The following is a 23,749-nucleotide window of genomic DNA, read 5'->3' as shown; positions in this document are numbered from 1 at the left end:
GGACACAGGTTCGATCCCTGGTCGGGGAACTAAGATCCCACGAACCTCGGAACAACTGAAGCCCCTGCTCTGCACCTGCTGGAGCCCACACACTCTGGAGCCCATGTGCCATAACTAGAGAATCCACGCACTGCCAAAACATCACACAGGACGCGAGGAAGATCCTGTGTGCCACAGTTAAGACCTGACAGAGCCAAACACATAAATACTAAAAAATAACAGGAAAGATGGATATATCTGTATGCATGCATATCTACCACATTCATTCATTTTTGTATTTATAAAATCTCTCTCAAAAGAGTCACGAGAAACTGACAGCATCCGGAGAAGGAAGCTGGGAGGCCCCGGGGCAGGGCTGGGAAGGAGCCTGGTCACTGTGCACCCTGGCTCCTCATGAATTTCAATCCATGTGAATATATAAGCTATTTTTAAAACACAAAAACAAGTAAATAAAATTCAAAGGCAGTAATTCAGGTAAAGATTTAAACAGGCCAGGGGTGTGTCAGGCCTGCCTCTCAGGCAGGAGACCCTTGCCCTGGAGAGGCCCATGGCCCGTGACGCCCCCCACGGCCCCATCCCACCCAGAGGCTGCCTGCCGCCTCCTGCTCACCTGCTGACAGGAAGAGCCAGACCCAGCGTCTCTGGCCTCTCCTCCACCCGCGCTGTGCCCGCTGTGAAGCCCAGTAAAGTCAACAGCTCTGTGGCCCAAGGGCCAGCTTTCTGCTGAAACCACACTACTCGTTCCAAGGAACACGCCACCTTTGACATTTGGAAAATTAATAAAGAAGATGAAAACGGAGTGTGTAAGGGAGAGGCCGAATCGAGCAGCTGCTGAGAGTCAGCTGCCCGCCTTCACGCTGGGCCGAAGTTTCCGAGGCCCTGAGGACACGGGCCTTTCCTGTTTTTAATGTTTTTGGCTGCACTGGGTCTCTGTTGCAGGGCAATCGCACAGGCTTCAGTGGTTGTGGCACGCGGACTTATGTGCACGTGGGATTTTAGTCACCGGACCAGGGATCGAACTCGCGTCAACCACAGTGGCAGGCAGATTCTTAACCACTGGTCCACCAGGGAAGTGCCTGACCTCTACCTCTACCCTACATCTTCTCCCTCGGGACGTGACATAACTGAGCCTTCCTAGACAGCCAAGCAAGCTTGGAAAAAGAGCACGACCCCCAAACCCACTTTCCAGCCCCACCATGGCGGGAAGAAGCAGGTGTAGGAGACAGCGACAACAGTGCTAAGTCTCCCAAGAAGGGGCAACGGCGTGGCGTCAACCCCGGGATCAGTGGCAAACCCAAGGCTGGGGAAGTGAAAAGGGAAGTCGCTCAGTCGTGTTGACTCTCTGCGACCCCATGGACTGTAGCCTGCCATGCTCCTCCATCCAAGGGCTCTTCCAGGCAAGAACACTGGAGTGGGTTGCCATTTCCTCCTCCAGGGGACGTTCCTGACCCAGGGATCCAAGCTGGCTCTCCCGCACTGCAGGCAGACTCTTTACCGTCTGAGCCACCAAGGAAGGCTGGGGACTGGGGGACAATTCCCAGGCACTGGCCTCCTCCCCATCCTGCCTGGGGCACGGCCCCCAAGCTCTGCCCATCACCTTCCTTTGAAAGCGGCTTAACCGAGCCTAGGCCCGGGGTGATCTGAATCTCACCTGGCTCCGCTCCAGAGAGGCAACTTGAGGCTCTCGGTCACAGGAGACAAAAGCAGCAGGAGCTTGAGGTCCTTGGGCAGCCCATCGCTAACAGGGCTCCGGCCAAGCCCTGCAGAACGCAGGTGTTGCAGAGCCTTCCGGGTACAGGAGCGTCGGTGTCAGGCCCGACCCCTGACCCAGGGCCTCCCCTCCCCACCGCTCCGGGCTCTCTGCACCAGTGCAGCCCCCGGCGAGAGGAATCACGCAAACACCCTGGAGCTTGAAGGCACAGGGAAGCAGTGAAGCAGCCAACGCTCCGCCCTGGGGTCAAGAAGACGCAAAGACTGGGTCTTGCAAACCCAGATGAGATGGGATCGCACCTACCCAGCTCCCCCCACCCCCGCACACCATTAATCTCACTCGCTACAGGGGCCGTGTGTTTCCATAAATATTCCCATCTGTTGAAAAAAGGAGATCTGGATATTCATGTGAAGACTCCCAATTTGAAGTGTTCTCAATTATCTCAGTTGTTAAAAACACTGTGTGTTTATGTGGAATCTAAAAGAATGACACAGATTAGCTTATTTACAAAACAGAAATAAATTCACAGACTTAGAAAACAAACAGTTACCAACAGGGAATTATATTCACTACAGTAAGTCCCCTACACATAAACAAGTTCCGTTTCAGAGCACGTAAGTTCAATTTGTTCATAAGTCCAACAAAGTTAGCCTCAGGACCCAACTAACACAGTCGTCGATACAGCCCTGTACTGTAATAGGTTTATAATATTCTTCACACAAAGAATACATCAGAAACTAACACAAAAAATAAAGAAAACATTTTTAATCTTACAGTATAGGGCCTTGAAAAGTACAGGAGGCCTACAAGGGCTGGCGTGGAGTGAGCTGGCCAGAGGAGTTCCTGATGGAGGAGGGAGCGGAGCTGGGAGGCGGTAGAGCTGAAGGGTCGTCGGCAACAGGAGATGCAGGGCCAGCTGCAGTGTCGCTCATGCCTGATGTGACTGGACATGCAGATGCATGCTTGCATTTTAGAAAGTTTGCAACTTGGTTCATATATAGGGGACTTACCATACCTTGTGATAACCTATAACAGAAAAGAATCTGGTAAAGAATATATAGATGTGTGTGTGTGTGTGTGTTTAACTAAATCACTTTTCTGTACACCTAAAACACTTTAAATCAACTCTAAGAAAAAACAAAAAGGCTGTGCTGATCAAAACAAAACACAAAAACACACCTGTGGGCCATCAATCTGCAGCCTCTGACTTAGCTTCCTGAGCATGGTTTAGTTGGCCCTGGGTGCCACGCATGAGTGATGGAGAACAATACAGTTAAAATCATGGGCCCAGAGCGGCAGACTGGTACGCATGGTCACCTGAGGTCTGGGATCTGCTCAGCAGCAGCTCCAGCACCATGAAGAGGTGCTGGTCGTCACCTGTACAGCCGAGCAGTTCCTTGCCTCTCCTGGCACCGTCCCCGAGGGAGTAACAAAGTGACAACATCGTCAGTTGAGCCCAACACCCACCTGGAGCCCGAAGGCCCCGTATTCCTGGGGCTTCCATTCACACAGGACCAGAGGCAACACAGGCCAGCGAACCCCAACCAGCTCAACGACGGGCCTTGGGGTTCTTCTTCATAACATCTCAGGGTGACGCCTCCACCCGCTCCCCGTTCCTTCCCCCGGTCCCTGGGGGACAGATCCACCTCTCATCCGTCCAAGAAAAAAATAAGCATGCCCCAGTCTGACCTGTTTGAGAGTCACGTGAAATGTGCTAACAGCAAACGTCCCAAGACCTGTTCCTCCCTCCAGCTCCTCAGGTGTGTTTGCAAAGGGTTGGGTCCACTCTGCCCACACGGGAGGTGCCAGGCGAGGGCAGTGAGGCTAAAGGCAAGGCGGGGAGCCCCCCAGGGCAGCTCCGCCGATTCACGGGCAGCAGCACGAAGACCAGGAGGGACTCTCTGGTGGACCCACAGGGCCCACACACAGCCCGGAAATTCTGGGGTCGCTGTGCTTGTGACAGACGTCTTCAGTGACCCTCTCAGCATCCCTGTGCCCCTGCCACGGGCAGTGGGTCAGCCCTTGCCACCACCAGCCCCACTCAGGGCCAGCCACTTCTCAAGGGCACTCCCCAACCTCTCCACCCCAGGCCGAGACATCCAGTGGAGTGGCTGGCATTTCTGTGGCATTTCTGTCACCCTCTTTCTCACCGAGCCTTCTCCCCTGCCAGACCACCCCTTCACCAAGGTGAGGAGGATGTTGGATCAGAAATCAGGCCCCTGGGACTCCCCTGGTGGTCCAAGGACTGAGCGTCTGTCATCCAATACAGGCGACCCAGGTTCCATCCCTGGTCTGGGAAGATGCCACACGCCGCGGAGCAACTAAGCCTGTGCCTCCCCTCAACGACTGAAGCCCGCACGGCTTCATGCTCCATGCATCCAAGCATGCTCCATTCATGCTCCAAGCATCCATGCTCAGCAACAAGAGAAGCCACAGCAGTGAGAAGCCCACACACTTCAGTGAAGACCCAGCACATCCATAAACAAATCCATAAAGAAAGAAATTAGACTCCTGTCCTTCACCAGCCTCGCGGCCATGAGCGAGACACCCCATCATTCTGCACCTTGATTTACTCATCTGTCAAACGGGATTCAGACAGGACACTCCAAGGAACAAGGAAACATATAAAGTGTGTGACACAGAGCCTGCTACACAGTTAGGGCTTAATATTAGTTGCTATTATTATTATCGTCAGCATGACTTCCAAGTGACTGTTTTCGCAAACACTGTCCACCGCAAAACCTGCTTGGCCAGCTGGTCCTGGAAGAGCCTCTATTTCTCCTCCCACCCCGTCAAGTCCTAATCCTCCTCACTTCTCCCCACATGCCTTTCCCTGACCACTGTGTCCCCCACCAAAGTCCCTGGGGCTTTGATAAGTCCTTCTGCAACTTCTCAGTACTGCTTTTGACACATGACTCCCTACAGAATTGGACTGTTTTTAACCTGCCAAGTAAAATCACACAAAGGCATCGTCCCCTCTCCCAAACTGAACTGGAAACCCCTCACTCTGACTGTTTCTTCCACCACTTCTAGTCCTCCAGTGAAAGTGAAAGCGTTAGTCAGTCGTCCGACTCTTTGTGACCCCATGGGCTGTACCTCAGTCCACGGAATTCTCCAGGCAAGAATACTGGAGCAGGTTGCCATTTCCTTCTCCAGTCAGTCTCATTAAACACACTGGAAGGATCTCTCCATCCACTCAGCCATGCTGTCTGCTGGCTCCTTACCTGAGCTTCAGGGAGACCCAAATGACCAGGCTAAAGCCAAACCCACCACATCTTGGCGGCCCAGAAAGAACCAGGCTGAGCATCAGCACACCTGGTCTAGAGCCTTACTCTTCCAGCAAACTCACTGAGTGAGCATGAGAAACCCTTCCCATTTCTGGGCCTCAGTTTCCACATCTGCACTATGGGTAGAAGGAGCAAGACCAATGGAGTTCTGAGTGCAAAGAAACCCCACACCCCAGAGATTACAAGCCCCCAAGGCCCTCCCAGGCCTGAGGAGCCTGTCCAGGCTCTGCTACAGCCCCTCTTCTTCTCCACACCTGCCAACGAGAAGGGACTGCCTTCTCCCTGCACCCTGGGGATGAAGTCTGGATTCCTGGCAGATTGCCTTAGATTAAATCCAGATTTTTTTAAAGTGAAACCATGCCAACATGATTCTAAACTGATGGTTGCAGAAGTTCCCTTTGTAAACAGAACCAAAACATCAGCCACAAAACTAAAATTCCACTCACAGCCCATGAAACCTTCTCTGCTTAAATCCTGGAGGGCTTCCCTCCTGAGACACTCTCCTTACAGAATTTCCTGCAGACATTGACACTGGAGACCTCCACCCCACCCCTACTGGTGCCCCACCATACCTCAAGAAGAGCCTGTGTTTGCAAAACCCCCAGGCTCAATGGGTACGTGAACATGAGAGTTTGTGAGCAAAGTCAGCTAATCCGAAGGGCTCAGGTTCAAATTAAAGAGGGATTTTCGTCCCTTTCCAATTTGATAGAAGAACTCAGCAGCAGGTCCTGGGGCCCCACAGTCCTGTTAATAAGGACAGTCATGAGGTACTCCTTTCCTAGGGAAATTCAGTGGTGGGGGGGACAGACCCTATGTGGGGTCCTCAGTGTCCAGGGAGGCTTACACAGGCTCAAGAGTCACCAGTTTCATTTCTGAAAGCCTCAGAAGCAGATTCATCTGTCTGACGATCATGGCCATATGGCTGGATCCTCATTAACTGGCAGAAGCAAGACCATAAGGTTGGGCATAAATTACGTCTGCTTTTAGGATCATTTTTTTCAATATAATAGGAGACACCTGGCTGCTCAAAGGTGAGCCAGGGACTTGATGGACCCGGTCTCACTGCAGACACCCCAACAGCCCTGAGCAGCAGGCACTTTAATTAGCCCTGGGAAGCAGAAGCAGAAAAGTCAGGTGACCTGCTCACGGAGATGACCAGGAGCCGCCCACCTGCACCACTGGCATCTGGGGCTGGCATCTCTGTTGAGCGGGTCTGTCCTGGGCACTGGGGGTGCCCACCAGCATCACGTCTGGCCACAAAATGCCCCCTCCCCAACATGACAACCAAAAACGTGCCCAGAAACGGCCAGATGATTTGAATTTGGGAGATAAAATAGACATATTTTGGTCTATAGACATATTTGGTCATTTGGGGCCAAATGACCCCAAAGCAGGCAGAATCCACCCCAGGAAAGAAACACTGAGAGACCTTGATACTCCCACATGCAGTGACTTCCTCTCTTTCTTTTAAATTTTCATTGGAAGAAAGTTTTACTGTGTTGGCATTAGTTTCCACTGTTACAGCAAAGCGAACCAGTCAAATGTACACCTGTACTCCCTGTTTTTTTCATTTCTTCTCATTTCGGTCAGCACAGAGCCCTAGTAGAGCTTTCGGTACGGTCTGACTATACAGCAGGTTCTCGTCAGCAATCTGGTTTATTTTGCTGTTGCTGTTGCTGTCGATCAGTCACTCAGTCGCGTCTGACTCTTTGGGACCCCACGGACCGCAGCACTCCAGGTGACGAAGGTCCCTCACCACCTCCCGAAGTTTGTCCATTGTTTCGGTGATGCCATCCAGCCATCTCATCCTCTAATGGCCCTCTTCTCCTTCTGCCCTCAGTCTTTCCCACCATCAGGGACGTTTATACCATGTGTAAAACAGAGGCTATTATATGGAGCATCAACAGTGTATATACGCCAACCCCCAATCTCCCGATTCCCCCACCTCCCTTTTCCCCTTTGGTGTCCATGCATCTGTTTTCTTCCTTCTCTGCATCTGTGTCTCTGCTTCTGCTCTGTAAATAAGATCGTCTTTGCCAGTTTTTTTCAGATTCCACATACATGCATTACTATACTACATTTGTTTTTCTCTTTCTAACTTATCTCACTCTGGTTGACAGTCTCTTTTTTTAACCTGGTGGAGATGAGGGCATGCTCCCTCCCCTCTTTGCTTTTAATCTGGATTTTTACTGGGTTAGACCTATTTAACAGTTTCTTCACTGTGGTGTATAAAATTAAACACCCATGGGAACTGGATCATAGTACAAACTTCCAAGAAGACCAGTAAGTCCTGAGGGTGGAGCGGGAACCGCGACTATAGCTAACACTGCTCTGTAATAGACAGGCAAGTCTCTAAGAGAGTAGACCACAAAATTCCTCATCGCCAGGAAAAAAAAAACTATCTCTTTCCTTTTTGGGTATCTATCAGAGATGATGGATGTTAACTATGTTTACTGAGGTCATCATTTCATGATGTACATAATCAAGTCATTATGCTGTCCATGGAAACTTACATAGTGTGGTATGTCTGTGTTATCTCCACAGAACCGGAAAACAAAGGAAAAAAGGAAATCATTTTGCAAAGCAAAAACTAAGATAGATATGTTTCAGAGCTATCACTCTCCCCTTAATTCAAAACTTTAGCCAAGCAATTAAAAAGGACCTCCTGATAAACAAGAAGGTACAGCATAGGGAACTGTTTTCAATAGCCTGTGATAAACCACATGGAAAAGAGTGTGATAAAGAATATCTATGTGTATAACTGAGTCACTTTGCCACACAGCGGTAATTAAACACAACATTGAGAGTCAGTCATACTTCAATAAATTTTTTTTTAATGACCTCCTGGTGCTACACAAGCACCACAAACCCAAAGTCATAAAAAGGGTTTAACTTTGTAACCAGGGCCCTGCCCCAAACTCCAGTTTATTAAAATATTTATACACTAATGAGCAATAACTAAAAACATTTCAGAATACTTGCCCCCAAATCCTGAAAGTACTAAGCTTCTATATTTTCTCTTAAATAACTTTCATTCTCAGGACAAACAATGGGAGATGTGGGGATCCCAGGAGAAGCAGGAAATGCTCTGGCTCCTTTTCAAAGACCTGGCTTAGTAATTAACTAAGCTCCTGCGGTTCCAGCGTCTTCAGGCTCTGACGGCGTGTATCTTTGCCATTGATCCAAGTGCGACAGCTGGGCAATAACAGATCACCTAGAATTTGTCTTCCTCCTCGTCCCCCAGGAAGCACCAAAACAAACCCTCCTTTCAGATAGGACAATTTTACAGAGCTTTTGAAATAACGGGGTGGGCAAGCAGCCAACAGAGATCTGGGGGAAACCTGGCCTGGCAAGAGAGCTGGGAGCTCCCCAGGACGAGGGAAGGAGCGCATGGCCTCAGGAGTCTCTCTGCGACTTGTCTCCACCTTGCTCGTGAGACACCAGGGTAAAGTCAGATGCCCCCTGGCTCTCAAAGGGTAGAGCCTGATCTCAGAGAGCGTTGGGGGGGGAGGGCAAATGGTTCTGATCAGCAGCTACTGGGCTTTACACGCGTCATCCCCAAGTCCAGGAAACCCCATGAGATGCGTCCTGACATCCAAAGGATGGAGTTTTCTACTTCCTAAACACAGCTTCTTTGTTGATCTCCTTCCAGCTCTCATAGCCATGTAACCAGTAACAGACCCAGGAGGGCGGGTCTACTGTGAGCCAGGCGGAACTGCACACACACACACATACACACACACATACACACACACACACACACTCACACATACACACACATACACACACATACACATACACACACATACACATGTACATACATACACATACACATACACACACATGCATACACACACACATACACACATGCATATACACATCCACACACAGATACACATACATACACACATACACATACACACATGCACACATACACACACATACACACGTGTGCGCATATACACACACGTACACACATACACACGCACGTACACATGCATACATGCATGCACACAGATACACATGCACACGCATACACATACACACATACACATGTACACACACAAATACACACGTGTGCACAGGCACACACATGCACACACATACACACGTACACATACACATGTACACACATGCACACATGCACATGTACATGCACACACACAACACACATACATACACATACACGCATACACACATGCACACACATGTACATGCACATACACACATACACACACGCGTGCACAGGCACACACATACATACACACACATACACACGTACACACACACATGCATACACATGTACACACATGTCCACACACATACATACATACACACGCGCGCGCACACACACACGCATAAACACATACACATGTACACGCATACGCGCATACACACATACACACGTACAGACGTACACACGCATACATGCATACACACGCATACACACATATGCACGTGCACACACATACACACATGCATGCACACGTACACACATACACATACACATGCATACACACATACACATGCATACACACATACACATGCATACACACATACACATGTACACACATACATGCATACACACATATACACATACAGATACACACACATATGCACGCACGCACACATACACACATACACACACCTACACATACACATATACACGCGCAAATACACATACATACACACACATACACACATACATACACATACGCACACACGCATACACACACATATGCACGCACACATACACATATACACACACACACATACACATGCACACACACACACACACACACACACACACGCACACAAAGCTACCCTCACCAGCAGGTACTAAAACTGCCTTTCCCTCCTCCAAGTTTGTCTCCAGTCTTGAAATAGTTTTCCATAATGATTCCAATACATGAAAAAGCTGTAAATGATTCTGCAGATGGGACATCAGATTGATTAATATGCATGGGAGATAAATTTAATTATAAAAAGAATATGAATGGGAAGAGACAGCGGCTCAACCTCAGAAAGAAGTGGAGATCTGCAAAAGCAAGCAAAGAGGTGCCCAGTCACGCCCGGAGGGCTAAGACAGCAGGCCCTGAAAGTTCTCACTCCCAGGAAAAAATCTGTTTTTTGTTGGAAGACATTGTGAGATAATACTAAGCGTCAGATATGATGGGAGGATCTGAGAGCCCCAGATACTGATGGTGGGAGGGTAAGCTGACACAGCCTCGAGGAAACCAAGTTAAGAGCACCCCTGGGACCCAGAAGCCCCAATGCGAGGGGTCCACCCCAGACTCTTACACAAGCTCTCAGGAGAACACGTTTCAGAGGGCAGCAAACAGTTTAGTGCATAGAGAGAAAATGAATAAATGTCCATTGAAAGGAAATTCAGACAATGTAGAGCTATATCATAAACAATAAGCACATAATACATAATAAAGAACCATGCGGACATAGAGAACAGACGTGTGCACACGGCAGGGGAAGGAGAGTGTGGGAATTGAGAGAGTAGCACTGAAACATAAGCATTATGTTTACGTGTGTAAAACAGCCAGCCAGCGGGAAACTGCCGTGTAACACAGCTCAGCCCAGCGCTCTGTGACAGCCTGGAGAGATGGGGTGGGGTGGGGGTAGGAGCGAGGCTCAAGAGGGAGGGGACGTATGCATGCCTAAGGCTGATTCATGCTGACATGCAGCAGAAGCCAACACAACGTTGTAAAGCAATTATCCTCCAATTAAAAAATGTCTTTAAGTATCTCCCACAGTCACATGTATACACACAAAAATTTCTTTGCACATTCATATATACAAACTTCTTTATTTGATGAGCTCATACTACACATGCTTTTAGCAACCTGTTCCACTTAACAGTATATAGTGTTACACCAACATCATTCTTCTCAGCTGCACAGTATTCCGTTATAAAGACTACCATAATTTATGTAACCAACTGTTAGATACCTAGCTTACTTAAACATTTTCACTATTAAACAGAACTGCTCTGAACTTCATTGGTCATGCCTCTTTGCTTCCTCTTTGAAGTAATAAAATTTGAAGCAAAGAATAGATATCGCAGTAAGCAATGTGTGTACCTTAGAAATGGAATTGCTTGATTAAAAGTATATACCTTTCTTTGCTTCTAAGTTTAACAGTTTCCTTGGATCCATATTCTTCCTGCTGTCTGGTAAAGTGACTCCTTCAGGGAAAACAGACACGCGGGCTGGGGTTCTATATAAGCAATAACACGTACTACCCTCTTCCCCTCTTGTCCGTATCCATCGTCATGGAAATGGTGGCCCCCATCCAGACAAACTCCTACCTCACAGGCTCCCTGCACCAGCCACATAGCTCATCACAGAGACATTCTGGGAAGCACCAACAAGGCAAAATACTTAGGGGTTCATTCATTTGCTAAAAATATCCGTATTAGATGCCAGCTTGGAGCCCCAGGAGGCGTTAGAGAGGCACAGATGAGTACGGGCCAGTCTTGTTCTTAGGAGCCCTCCCCCGGGATTTCAGTGACGCTCTTGACTCCCAAGTAGAAAATTCAAATCTCGAGTGTGCTCTGGGAGCACCAGGGGGCCCTGGCTGGGGGGCTTCTCAGAGGAGGTGACGCATAGGCAGGCAAACAGCAGTGAGCTGGTCACGAAGTCTTGACGGTGGAGGGGACTTGACGCAGATGATCAGAGTGACATGCAGTCCTAAGGCCACAAGACGCCCCTGGAGAACCCCCGGACGTCCAGCAGGCCTGGGGCAGCTGGCAGAGCTGAGATGGAGGCTTGAGAGGGAGCGGGACCCCAGGTGCGAAAAGCCCGCTGGTAGGGACACTAAGGAGCCTGTGCCTGCGGGGATGGGTGGGCAGAAGGGATGCACGGGAGTGGGGCCAAGGTCGGCTGCGGGAACACCAGCCTGAAGGGCACTGCTGTTGACTCTGGAGACAGAGAGAAGTGAGCCGGAAGCACCGGCAGGTGGGGTGGCGCCCCGGGGGAGGAGTGTGGCCCAGGTGAGACGTCTCAGGGAGACTGGGGGCAGAATGGCCAGAACGTGTTCACAGCAGGCAAAGGAGCTAGGAGGGTGCCCAGCCAGGGCAACAGGCCTTCAAGGAGCCTGATGAAGGCAGCCTGCAGGGGCCCGTGGAAAGGTCACAGAACAGACCCTGGGCTTGCCCTGTTCTAGAATCTACTGCATAACTTGCTGCGCTCCCTGGGCTGTCCTGGTGGTTCGGACAGTAAAGAATCTGCCTGCAGTGCAAGAGATCCAGGTTCGATTCCTGGGTTGGGAAGATCCCCTGGAGGAGGGCATGGCAGCCCACTCCAGTATTCTTGCCTGGAGAATCCCCAGGGACAGAGGAGCATCATGGGCTACAGTCCATGGGGTCGCAGAGTCAGACACAACTGAGCGACTAACACTGTCACTGAGATGCAATTTCCTCCTCCTCCAAGGGGCACATGGGGCCGGACTGTCTCCCATCAAGGCATTTCCCAGCTGTCAGATGCTGTAAGTCCCCGTCCACATCAGAACCGGGGTGCCGGCTGTCCCCCCTGGAAACTCGACCCCACAAGAAAGCCATAACCGGCCTCTCCTGAGAAGTCAGACCCACTCTCTGCATTCGGCTCACTGGCCGGCAAGGGCCCGTCCTCTCCAGCTCAGACGCGCGCCCTCACATCTGGCCGCAGGCTGCTGACTGTTCTCCCCCCTCTCCTGGGTAATAAAGAGCAGACTGGCAAAATAGTTCAAATACCTTCTGAAAAAGTACACCGCCTTGTGGGTTGGGCGGCCTATTTTGAGCAAAATGTTTCAAACCCCCAGGCTCAGAGCAGCTCTGGGGCATCCATGCTCAACGCAACTGAGAGATCAGGAAGGCAGTAAAGGATGACGGCCGCATCCGATGATGGCCAGGCCGTGCCTGGGCACGGGACGGGACGTGCCCACCCTCCAGGACCGTCTGCTGAGCGTGGGACCCACCAGCCTGACGTGAGAAGGGCCGTCTGGAGGATGAACAAGGTTGGGGCTGGGGGCGGCCAGGAAGGGAAATGACCTCCTGGCTCCGATGTGCAAGAAAACGACCCAGAGGAAGGGGTGTGGGAGCCGGGCCCTGCAGTCACGGCAAGCATGCGGCAGGGCCAGGCCCAGGAGCGGAAAATCCACAAGCCGGCAGCCGGGAGTGTAAGGAGAGAAGTGGCAGGCGATCGGAGGGCTGGCGGATGGCCTCAAGGTGCTCTGGGGCTAATTTCAAGGCGCCTGAATGCCACACCCAGGTAGTGGCTACAGGGAGCCACTGAAGTTTGCAAGCAGAGGAAGGAGGGCAGGGGGAAGGATGGGGCGCAGAGGGGATCACGGGATCAGCACAGAGAGGAACAATGTGGCCGGAGCCAGGAGAGGGGAGGACAGGGGACAGAGGAGGGGAATGTGGGCCCACAGTGCCCCCTTCTCCGTTTTTTCAGGACCACAGGCAGATTTAATCCTGTGGACCCACAAAGAAACACCTTGCCTCCAAGTCACACACTGACCGACAGCAAACCTCAAGGAACAGCTCCCAGACCTTGCCTTTGCAGATCTGGTTTCTGCTCCTGCCCTGAAAATACTCGCAAGCCCCTGGCCCCAAACCTCCGACAGCTGATCAAACACCCAAGCACTCTGTGTAAACTCCGAAGGGGAGGGAACAGGCTGTGAAAAACTGACACACATACGCCCAGATTTCCGGGAGGCCCGCCTGAGTAACAGGATACATTTGGTTCATTTCCTGAAAAACTAGAATTTCCCAGCCATGGGGGGAAATGCAGCCCTCCCTGCATCGCCTGTAGCCCTCTCCAGCTCCCTACTCAGACACTTTCTCCCTGAACTTGAGCAACCTACAACAGCCGCTCTAAGATCTCTCACATCCCTGCGAATCTTCACTGGGATAGTTCATTCAGGCACAGAGGTAGGCAGAAAGTCACTGAGACCAAGGCCACCAAACGTCCTGGAGCCCAGCTCCAACTCTCTGGCTCAAAAAAGTGTGCCTCCAACAGGTATCCTGGGATCAGCCCACCCGACAGACACTGCTTTTTTTGGTAGCAGAACCAAAGAAAAGAAAAAAAGCAGGTGGCACGTCAGGGACCCTCAAAGAAAACAGAGGGTGGGGTAGAAAGGTGGGTAAGGTGGACCTGGGTTCCGATCCTACTTCCACCATTGAGTTTACTTGGATAAGCCACCTTGCCTCTCCGGAAAATATTTCATCTGTGAAATGGGTATAAAAATAAGATCTGTGTAAGGCTGTCAGAATTCGAAGCACTACTGTTAGTGTTAAGCATTAGTGGAAAGTTAAAAGGAATTCAATATTTTATATATGTATAATTTTACGTATACATATGCACGTACTATGGGCCCCCCCGAGTGGCGCTAATGGTAAAGAATCCACCTGTCAATGCGGGAGACCTAAGAGCCGTGGGTTCAATCCCTGGGTCGGGAAGATCCCCTGGAGGAGGGCATGGCCAGCCACTCCAGTCTTCTTGCCTGGAGAATTCCGTGGACAGAGGAGCCTGGTGGGCTACTGTCCATGGGGTCGCAAAGAGTAGGACATGACTGAGTGGCTGATCACATATCTGTATACATACATATGGGTACATTGATCGTTCAAACAGGAGAAAACTCCTAGTGTGCCACAGGGAAAAACCCTGCAGGGCAGGGCCGGGAGTCCCAGGGTAGCACAAGCGCAGCCAGGCGCCTGGCCGGAGCGTTGTGCACGCTGCTGCCACGGGCGCGCGGTGACAGCGGGGCGGCGGGGCGGGCTCGCCCGCGGGGCTGCAAAGGGGCGGCGGACCCACCTGAAGACTCGCAGCAGCAGGCAGGCGATGAGGAAGGCGGTGAAGGCGCACGCCACGATCACGGCCGCCTTCAGGGTGGGCAGGTCGCGGAGCAGGCTGGAGATGCGGGTCACCAAGGCGTCGCCGCTGCTGTTGGAGCCGCCGCCGCCGCCGCCGCCCGCCGCCTCCCCGGACCCGGTGCCGGTGGCGTTCCCGGGCCCTGGGCCGGGCGGCGGCCGCGGCTGGCGCTCGGCTCCGGGCTGCGGAGGGCCGGCGGACTGGGCTCTGCTGGCGCGGGCGGCGGGCGCGCCCAGGAGCGCGAGCAGGAGCAGCAGCGGCAGCAGCCGCGCGGGAGGCGGCGCGGCGCGCATGGTGCGGGCGGGCGGCGCGGGGGCCGGGCTGGGCGCGCGCGGCGGAGCCCCGAGTCCCGCAGCGGCGCCGAGGCCTGCCCCGGGTCCTCCCGCGGCGGAGCCAGGCGGCTGCGCGGTGCTTGGCAGGAAGCTGCGGCGCCCGGAAGAGTCCGCGCCGCCCGCGGCCGCAGCCGCCGCCGCCACCAACACGTTGCACCGAGTCATTCGACGGGCCGCGGCCCCACGTGGGCGGGGCAGGCCGCCAGGCCGAGTGCGGGCTGCGCTGTTCCCCCGGGGACCTGGGACACCCTGGGAGAAGTAGCAATCGCCAGGAGCTGTGCGGCACGTTGCACATTTTATCTATTTGATGTCATCAGTCCCCTTAGGAGACAGGTATTGCTGTTACCCTTCTTTAACAGTTGATTAGCTCCCAGCAACTCAGATTGTGCCAGACAGAATCAAAGACTTCATTCTACAGAGGCGGAAACTAAAGCCTCCGAAGTGAATGAAGTGTGCGGCCGAATGCCCTGTGCACTGCATGTGTTTATAGTTCAGCATCTCCCCAATTAACTTCTTTGTAAGAGTTTCTTATCTCATGGCTTCGATATTTCAGACATTTTTCACCTCTGCTTCTGAACTGGATTGTGCTGCATGCTAAGTAGCATCAGTCGTGACTGATTCTTTGGGACCCTGTTGACTGTAGCCCGCCAGGCTCCTCTGTCCACGGGATTCTCCAGGCAAGAATACAGGAGTGGGTTGCCAGGCTCTCCTCCAGGGGATCATCTTCTCAACCCAGGGATCCAACCCAGGTCTCCCGCATTGCAGGTGGACTCTTTACCATCTGCGCCCCACAGAAGCCCATTCCTGCCTTTGTACCTTTGCTGTAGAATAGTCTTCCTCCTAGGTTGAAGTTTCAGCCCCCAGGGAGTAATTGGCTTGCTGCCTCTAGTTTGCAAGCTAGATGATAGTTCAGTGGAGAAAGATAGTTGTGGATGTTCCAGTGTGAGGCCCAAAGGTGGGAACTGATGGAGGGCACAGAAGGCCTTCCTGGATCACTAGCAGGCCTCAGGTCCCGCCTTTCAGCATGAGGCTGAATCCTGGCCGGAAACTCTCTGGTGACATGACAAGTATTCAGTGATCTTAAACAGCTCACTCCTGGTCCTATTTTGTAAAAAAAGCAACAGGTAAATAAAATATAGTACAATGTATCATTTAGCTATTGCTGCCTAACAAATTATCCCCAAACTTCTCAGCTTAAAACACATACATATATTTTACCAGGGTTTCTGTGGTTTAGGAATCTGAGCATAGCTTAGCAGGGTCCTCTGCTTCAGGGTCTCTCACAAAGGTACAGTCAAGATGTTGGGTGGTGGGGTGGGTGCTGGAGTCTCATCTGAAGGTTCAACTAGGGAGGGATCGGCATCCAAGCTCAATCAGTGGTTTTTGGCCAGATTCAGCTCTTCGTGGGCTACTGGACTGAAAGCCTCAGTTCCCCACTGGCTGTTGACCAGAGGCTGCCCACCGTTCTCACCATGTGGCCTTTCCAGCATGGCAGCTTGCCTCATCAAAAGATGCATGTCTCGGACTCCCTTGGTCCAGTGGTCGCGAGTCCACCTGCCAGTTCAGCGGCCACAGCTTCCATCCCTGGTCTGGGAAGATCCCACATGCCGCAGAGCACCGAAACCTACGTGCCGTAACTGCTGAGCCCAAGCTCTAGAGCCTGAGAGCCACAACGACTGAGGCCACGTGTCTTAGAAATCATGCTCTGCCACAAGAGAAACCATTGCAATGAGAGGCCAAAGCACCAGAACTAGAGAGCAGCCTCCAGTCACTGCAGCTGGAGAAAGCTGGTGTGCGGCAACAAGACCCAGCACAGCCATAAATAAATATATTTTTTAAAATATGTAAGTCTAGAAGGCAATGGAGAAACTCTGTTAGCAAGACAGAAATCGTTGTCTTAGGAAACCTGACCACAGAAGCGACATCCCAACACTTTTGCTGTATTCTGTTGGTTGGAAGCAATTTACAGATCTCATCACAAGGGGAAGGGGAGATACAAGGGTGAGAGTATCAGGAAGCAAGGATCATTGGGGGCATCTAAGAAGCTGCCAGGAGACCCAGGTTCAACCCCTAGGTTGGGAAGATCCCCTGGAGAAGGGAATGGAAACCCACTTCAGTATTCTTGCCTGGAGAATTCCATGGACAGAGGAGCCTAGTGGGCTACAGTCCATGGGGTTGCAAAGAATCAAACATGGCTGAATGACTAACACACACACACACACACACACAAAAGAAGCTGCCTGTCACTTATAATGTGGTACATTTTGATTTACTGGGATAAACAGCAAGCAGGTTATCAGAAGTCAACACCCAGGAGGTACTGTTTGAAATGCATACTGCATAGTCCAGCATGCCCCAGTGGTGAGAGATTTGGACAGATCACAAGCTTTAGGTCTCTTCCAACTCTAAAATACCACTTTATGTAAAAAAATGTTGTGCTGGTAAAGAGCCAGCATTTTACCATATCATCATGACAGAATTCAGAAAAGAAATTTCTTAAAGAACCACTGGTGATGTCCATGATTTTGAAGAACTGCCCTCTAAGGCATAAACCTCAGATATCACAGGCTTAGATTTTTGTCCTTATCAGAAATCCCTGCACGGAGAGTTAAAGAAGTCCTGGGTTTTGGAGCCTCTATTCAGGATAAGAGGTTTGACCACTGAGTGGCCTTGGCTGAAAACTTACCCACAGAATCCAAGTCTTTAATGTCTAAAGTGAGGATTGTCATACTTAGCTCAGAAAGGTCACTGGAATTGTCCCTAAGAAGGGAGAAAACATTTGTCTCCCTTTGCCACAATTCATGGACTGGGGTAGACTTGCTTAATTGTTTAACACCAAGAATTACATAACTTAACACCAAGAATGTACATAAATGTTAGATTATTTTAGTAAAGTGAAACTTTAGAACCTTTCCTTCTTCCTGATTACTTGCTGTGCAAATCATCACAATGAAGAACTTACTTATAAACTGCCCCAAAGTTCCTTAAACATTTTGAATCAACTGTCGACTTAAAAAATATTCACAACCTAAAAGTTGAGAGTTATGTTTTATTCAGTGGGAATTTTTAGGACTTCAAGCCCAGGAGATAGCATCTGAAGTGACCCTGGGAGAACTGCTCTGAAGAGGTGAGGGAAGGAGTCAGGTTATGTAGAGGTTTTGCCACAAAGTCCAGGGAGTCTGAACATCAAAAGATGATTGTTGATTAAAGAGAACCAGATATCCCACGTTAAGCAATCTAGCACTTCTCTGTGTATGGGAAGATGCAAGAGTCTGGGCTCATTGAAATTATTCCTTTTCTATGCACCTCATCTCTCTGGGGGCCAGTATCCTGTGTTTTTTACATCCTGGGCTTCCTTGGGGCTCACTGTAGGGAGTGAGCAGGGAGTAGCAGGCTAATGCCTGCCAGCTAGCGGGTTTTCTTCTCCTTCCTGGGTGTCCTTAGGGCTCACCAGCTCATATTGGAGGGCTGCAATTGCCTATGATTGTGACATCCTTACTTACTGATAGGGCAGGAAATGCTTCATTTCTCACAACTAACCACAAACAATAATATTTTTAACATGGAACACTGGTGACTGGCAACTGATTTCAGGAAAAGAGAGTTTATCAAAAGCATGTTGGATTGCCTCTAGAATCAACGGCAAGCTAAAGCAGAAGTTCTGAAAGAGGTCCCTGGGGTCCCTGAGACCCTTCCAGGGAAACTGCAAAGTCAAAATGAATGCTTTAATAAAAGTAAGATGTTATTTGGCTTTTTCATTGATGATACAAAAGCTATTGTGATGAAAACTGATGCTTTAGCATGAATTAAGACAAACTATACTCATAGTAATTATATTCCTTATGGCCATGCACAGCAGGAAAAAAACAGTCACTTTCACTTTATTGTGTCCTTGATAGAGTCATGAAATGATTAAACCCTGACCCTTGAGAAGGGAACATTTTGCTGTTAGATGTGATGAAATGAGAAGTATGCATAAACCACTGTTGCTGCATTCTGAGCCATGATGACTGTCTCCAGATAAAGCACGTATGCAATTCTTAGAGCTGTAAACTGAACTAGCCACTTTTTTCATGGAATGTCATTGTTAATCAAGAGTGCCTGACAAACTTCAGACCTGGTCCTTGGCAGTGCCTGCTAAGTCACTTCAGTCATGTCTGACTCTTTGCAATCTATAGACTAGAGCCTTCCAGGCTCCTCTGTCCATGGGATTCTCCAGGCAAGAATACTGAAACAGGCTGCTATTACCTCCTCCAGGGGATCTTCCTGATTCAGGGATCAAACCCACATCTCTTATGTTTCCTGCCTCAGCAGGCAGGTTTCTTTACCACTAGCGCCACCTGGGAAGCCCCAGGTCTTTGGCGAGCACCTTCTCAAAAAATGAACAAGAATGAGTCTGTCGTTTCAAGGATAGTTACTGATAGTATTGTAACCAATGATAAAATTCAAACCTTCAAGCTAAAACCTGAATTTTGAGGAAAAACTTGTAAATTAGGAGACTTTCTGCTGTGAGCTGAACAACTTCCTAATACTGCAAGGCTTTTCTGATGAGCTTGGTGGTATCTTTTATATTATATAATGAAATATGTCAAAATTTGGAAGATCTGCTTAAGTCAGCAAGCCAATTCTTTTCTATGTGGACAAAGCACAATGTTACAAAATTATGTCTGGCTGAAAGTTCCATTCAAAGTGCAAGATAGACCAATGGATTTCAAGGAAACAGAGTACAAAATTTCACTGATATGGTTCCAGACTTCACAGTAGAACTAATCTTTAAGAAACTTCTTTAAGAAACTACTGCTCACAAATTTTAATGTGAAATTAAAGGAGTATATCCATACTATCTGAGAAGGTTATTAAAATCCCCTTCCCTTTTCTAACTGCATATCAGGGCAAGGCTGGATTTTTTTTTTTTTTTTTCATTTTTCAACCCAAACAACAAATTGCAACACAATGAATTCAAAAGTGAATGTGAAAACCTACCTATTTTCTACTGTCAGATATTAAGGAGTTTTACAAAAAAATGTTAAAACAATGCCACTCTTCTGGGGTTTTAAAGAAAACATAGTTATTTTCATAACCATGTGTCAATGTTAACACATTTATTACTTTGTTTCTAATTGAATTAGTATTTTTAGGATGTTGTTGTTGTTCAGCCAGTAAGTTGTGTCCAACACTTTGTGTTCCCATCAACTGCAGCACGCCAGGCTCCTGTGTCCTTCACTATCTCCCAGAGTTTGCTCAAAGCCATGTCCATTGAGTCGGCAATGCTATCTAAACATCTCATCCTCTGCTTTTGCCTTCAATCTTTCCCAGCATCAGGGTTTTTCCAATAAGTCAGCTCTTCGTATCAGGTGGCCAAAGCACTAGAGCTTCAGCTACAGCATCAGTCATTCCAGTGAATATTCAGGACTGATTTCCTTTAGGATGGACTGGTTTGATCTCCTTGTAGTTCAAGGGACTCTCAAGAGTCTTCTCCAGCATCACAATTTGAAAGCATCAGTTCTTCAACGCTCAGCCTTCTTTATGGTACAACTCTCACATCCGTACATGACTACTGGATAAACCATATTTTTGACAATACATACCTTTGTCAGATATGCAGATGACAACACCCTTATGGCAGAAAGCAAAGAATTAAAGAGCCTCTTGATGAAAGTGAAAAAGGAGAGTGAAAAAGTTGGCTTAAAACTCAACATTCAGAAAACTAAGATCATGGCATCTGGTCCCATCACTTCATGGCAAATAGATGGGGAAACAATGAAAACAGTGACAGACTTTATTTTGGGGGGCTCCAAAATCACTGCAGATGATGACTGCAGCCATGAAATTTAAAAACGTTTGCTCGTTGGAAGGGAAGTTATGACCAACCTAGACAGCATATTAAAAAGCAGAGACATTACTTTGCGAACAGAGGTCCATCTAGTCAAAGCTATGGTTTTACCAGTAGTCATGTATGGATGTGAGTTGGACTATAAAGAAAGCTGAACGCCAACGAATTGATGCTTTTGAACTGTGGTATTGAAGAAGACTCTTGAGAGTCCCTTGGACAGCAAGGAAATCCAAACAGTCCATCCTAAAGGAGATCAGTCTTGGGTGTTAATTGGAAGGACTGATGCTGAAGCTGAAACTCCAGTACTTTGGCCACCTGATGCAAAGAACTGACTCATTAGAAAAGACCCTGATGCTGGGAAAGATTGAAGGCAGGAGAAGAAGGGATGACAGAGGATGAGATGGTTGGATGGCATCACCGTCTCCATGAACATGAGTTTGAGTAGGCTCCAGGAGTTGGTGATGGACAGGAAGGCCTGGCATTATGCAGTCCATGGGGTCGCAAAGAGTTAAACACAACTGAGGAACTGAACTGAACCTTTGTCAACGAAGTGATGTCTCTGCTTTTTAATATGCTGCCTATGTTTGTCATAGCTTTCCTTCCAAGGATGAAATGCCTTTTAGTTTCATGGCTGCAGTCACTGTCTACAGTGATTTTAGAGCACAAGAAAAGAAAATCTGTCACTGCTTCCGCTTTTACCCCTTCTATTTGCCATGAAGTGATGGAACCAGATGCTATGATCTTAGTTTTTTCTTTGGTGCTGAGTTTCAAGTCAGCTTTTCCACTCTCCTCTTTCACCCTCATCAAGAAACTCTTTAGTTCCTCCTCACTTTCTGCCATTAGAGTGGTATCATCTGCATATCTGAGGTTATTAATATTTCTCCCAGCAATCTTGATTCCAGCCTGTGCTTCATGCAGCCTGGCGTTTCTCATGATGTACTCTGCACATAAGTTAAATGAGCAGATGACAATATACAGCCTTGACGTACTCCTTTCCCAGGTTTGAACCAACCCTTTTTCCCATGTCCAGTTGTAACTGTTGCTTCTTGTCCTGCATACAGTTCTCTCCGGAGGCGGGTCAGGTGGTCTGGTATTCCCATTTCTTAAAGAATTTTCCAGTTTGTTGTGATTCAAACAGACAAAGGCCTTAGTGTAGTCAATGAAGCAGAAGTAGATGTTTTTATGGAATTATCTTGCTTTCTCTATGACCCAATGAATGTTGGCAATTTGATCTCTGGTTCCTCTGCCTTTTAGGAATCCAGTTTCTACATCTGAAAGTTCTTGGTTCACATACTGCTGAAGCCTAGCTTGAAGGATCTTGAGGATTACCTTGCTAGCATATGAAATGAGACCTCTTGCAGTGTGAAGTCAAGTGGACCTTAGGAAGCATTACTATGAGCAAAGCTAGTGGAAGTGATGGAATTCCAGCTGAGCTGTTTAAAATCCTAAAAGGTGATGCTGTTAAAGTGCCGCACTCAATATGCCAGCAAATTTGGAAAACTCAACAGTGACCACAGGACTGGAAAAGATCAGAGAAACTATAAGAGAAGTAATTTAGTCCCATAAACCTGTTATGCTTCCATTTCCTCACCAATAAAATATACATAATAAGAGAACCTGTCTGATGAGAGGATTTTCAGAACTAAATGCGTTAACACTTAAAACATGCTTAACACAACATCAAAGAAATGGCACATGGTCAGCATATGTTAATTATTATGATATCAGAGCAATGAAGAAGGAACATTGCAATAGCTGAAAATGTTTAACTATAAAATTGTTTTTCCAACCTTCAAGTCTCACCAATACGCAAGGGAGAGTTTCCAATTCCCTGCATGGGACACCTCCAGGAACAGCCACGGTATAGCAAAGCTAGCTACCTGAGTTAATAATCTAGATTCCTTGGATTCAGAGCAGGAACAACCATGGGCAACTGGCACCGACTCTTGGTTTCACATATGTCAGCCCTGAGGAAATGGATCTCAAGCAAGTAACCTAATCCTTCAAAAGATCCATGTTCTCTTTTCCCCGGGATGAACAGGGATTCCCAGCTGGCACTAGCGGTAAAGAACCCACCTACCAATGCAGAAGACATAAGGGACATGAGTTTGATCCCTGGATCGAGAAGAATCCCATGGACAGAGGAGCCTGCCAGGCTCTAGTTCATGGGATCGCAGAGTCGGACATGACTGAAGTGACTTAGCACGCCTGTAACAGTTGACTTAAAATGGAAGGATGCTCACGAAAAAATATTAGAGGGAAATATATCAACATGTAAACAGAAACTATTCCTAAGTGTGTGGTCAGTGTGAAAGTGAAAGTGTTAGTCGCTCAGTTGAGCCTGACTCTTTGTGACCGCATGGACTGCAGCCCACCAGGCTCTTCTGTCCATGGGATTTTCCCAGGCAAGAATACTGGAGTGGTTGCCATTCACTTCTCCAGGGGATCTTCCCAACTCAGGGATCGAACCCGGTCTGAATTGCAGGCGGATTCTTTACCGTCTGAGCCATTGGACAATTATATTTTCTTCCTTTCCTTTCCAGAATATTCTAGTCTCTGCAGTAACCTTGCATTAATGTTGCATTTCTTTTTTAACTTGTAGTATATATTTTAAATCTGAACTATTTTGTTGCCTGAAATGGATAATGACATGAATCCCCTTCTTAATATAACTCTGAGGGAAAGGTCTGCAAAGGTGACCAAAGATCAGACATCAGAGCCTA

General features: G+C 48.8%; 1 protein-coding gene across 1 annotated transcript in view; it reads right to left on the bottom strand.

The window, feature by feature from the left end:
• Positions 1 to 15,154, bottom strand: part of FAM174B (family with sequence similarity 174 member B) — a 39,852-nt gene extending 24,698 nt beyond the window's left edge. Inside the window, exon 1 of the mRNA XM_065906391.1 lies at positions 14,805 to 15,154. Within this exon, the coding sequence (XP_065762463.1) occupies positions 14,805 to 15,154 (350 nt within the window). The remainder of the gene's footprint in view (positions 1 to 14,804) is intronic.
• Between the last annotated feature and the right edge of the window lie 8,595 nt (positions 15,155 to 23,749).

Source organism: Muntiacus reevesi, chromosome 15 (genome assembly GCF_963930625.1).
Source record: "Muntiacus reevesi chromosome 15, mMunRee1.1, whole genome shotgun sequence".
Taxonomy (NCBI): domain Eukaryota; kingdom Metazoa; phylum Chordata; class Mammalia; order Artiodactyla; family Cervidae; genus Muntiacus; species Muntiacus reevesi.
Note: the sequence above shows the minus strand (reverse complement) of the source record. Positions and strands in the feature narration are given on the sequence as shown.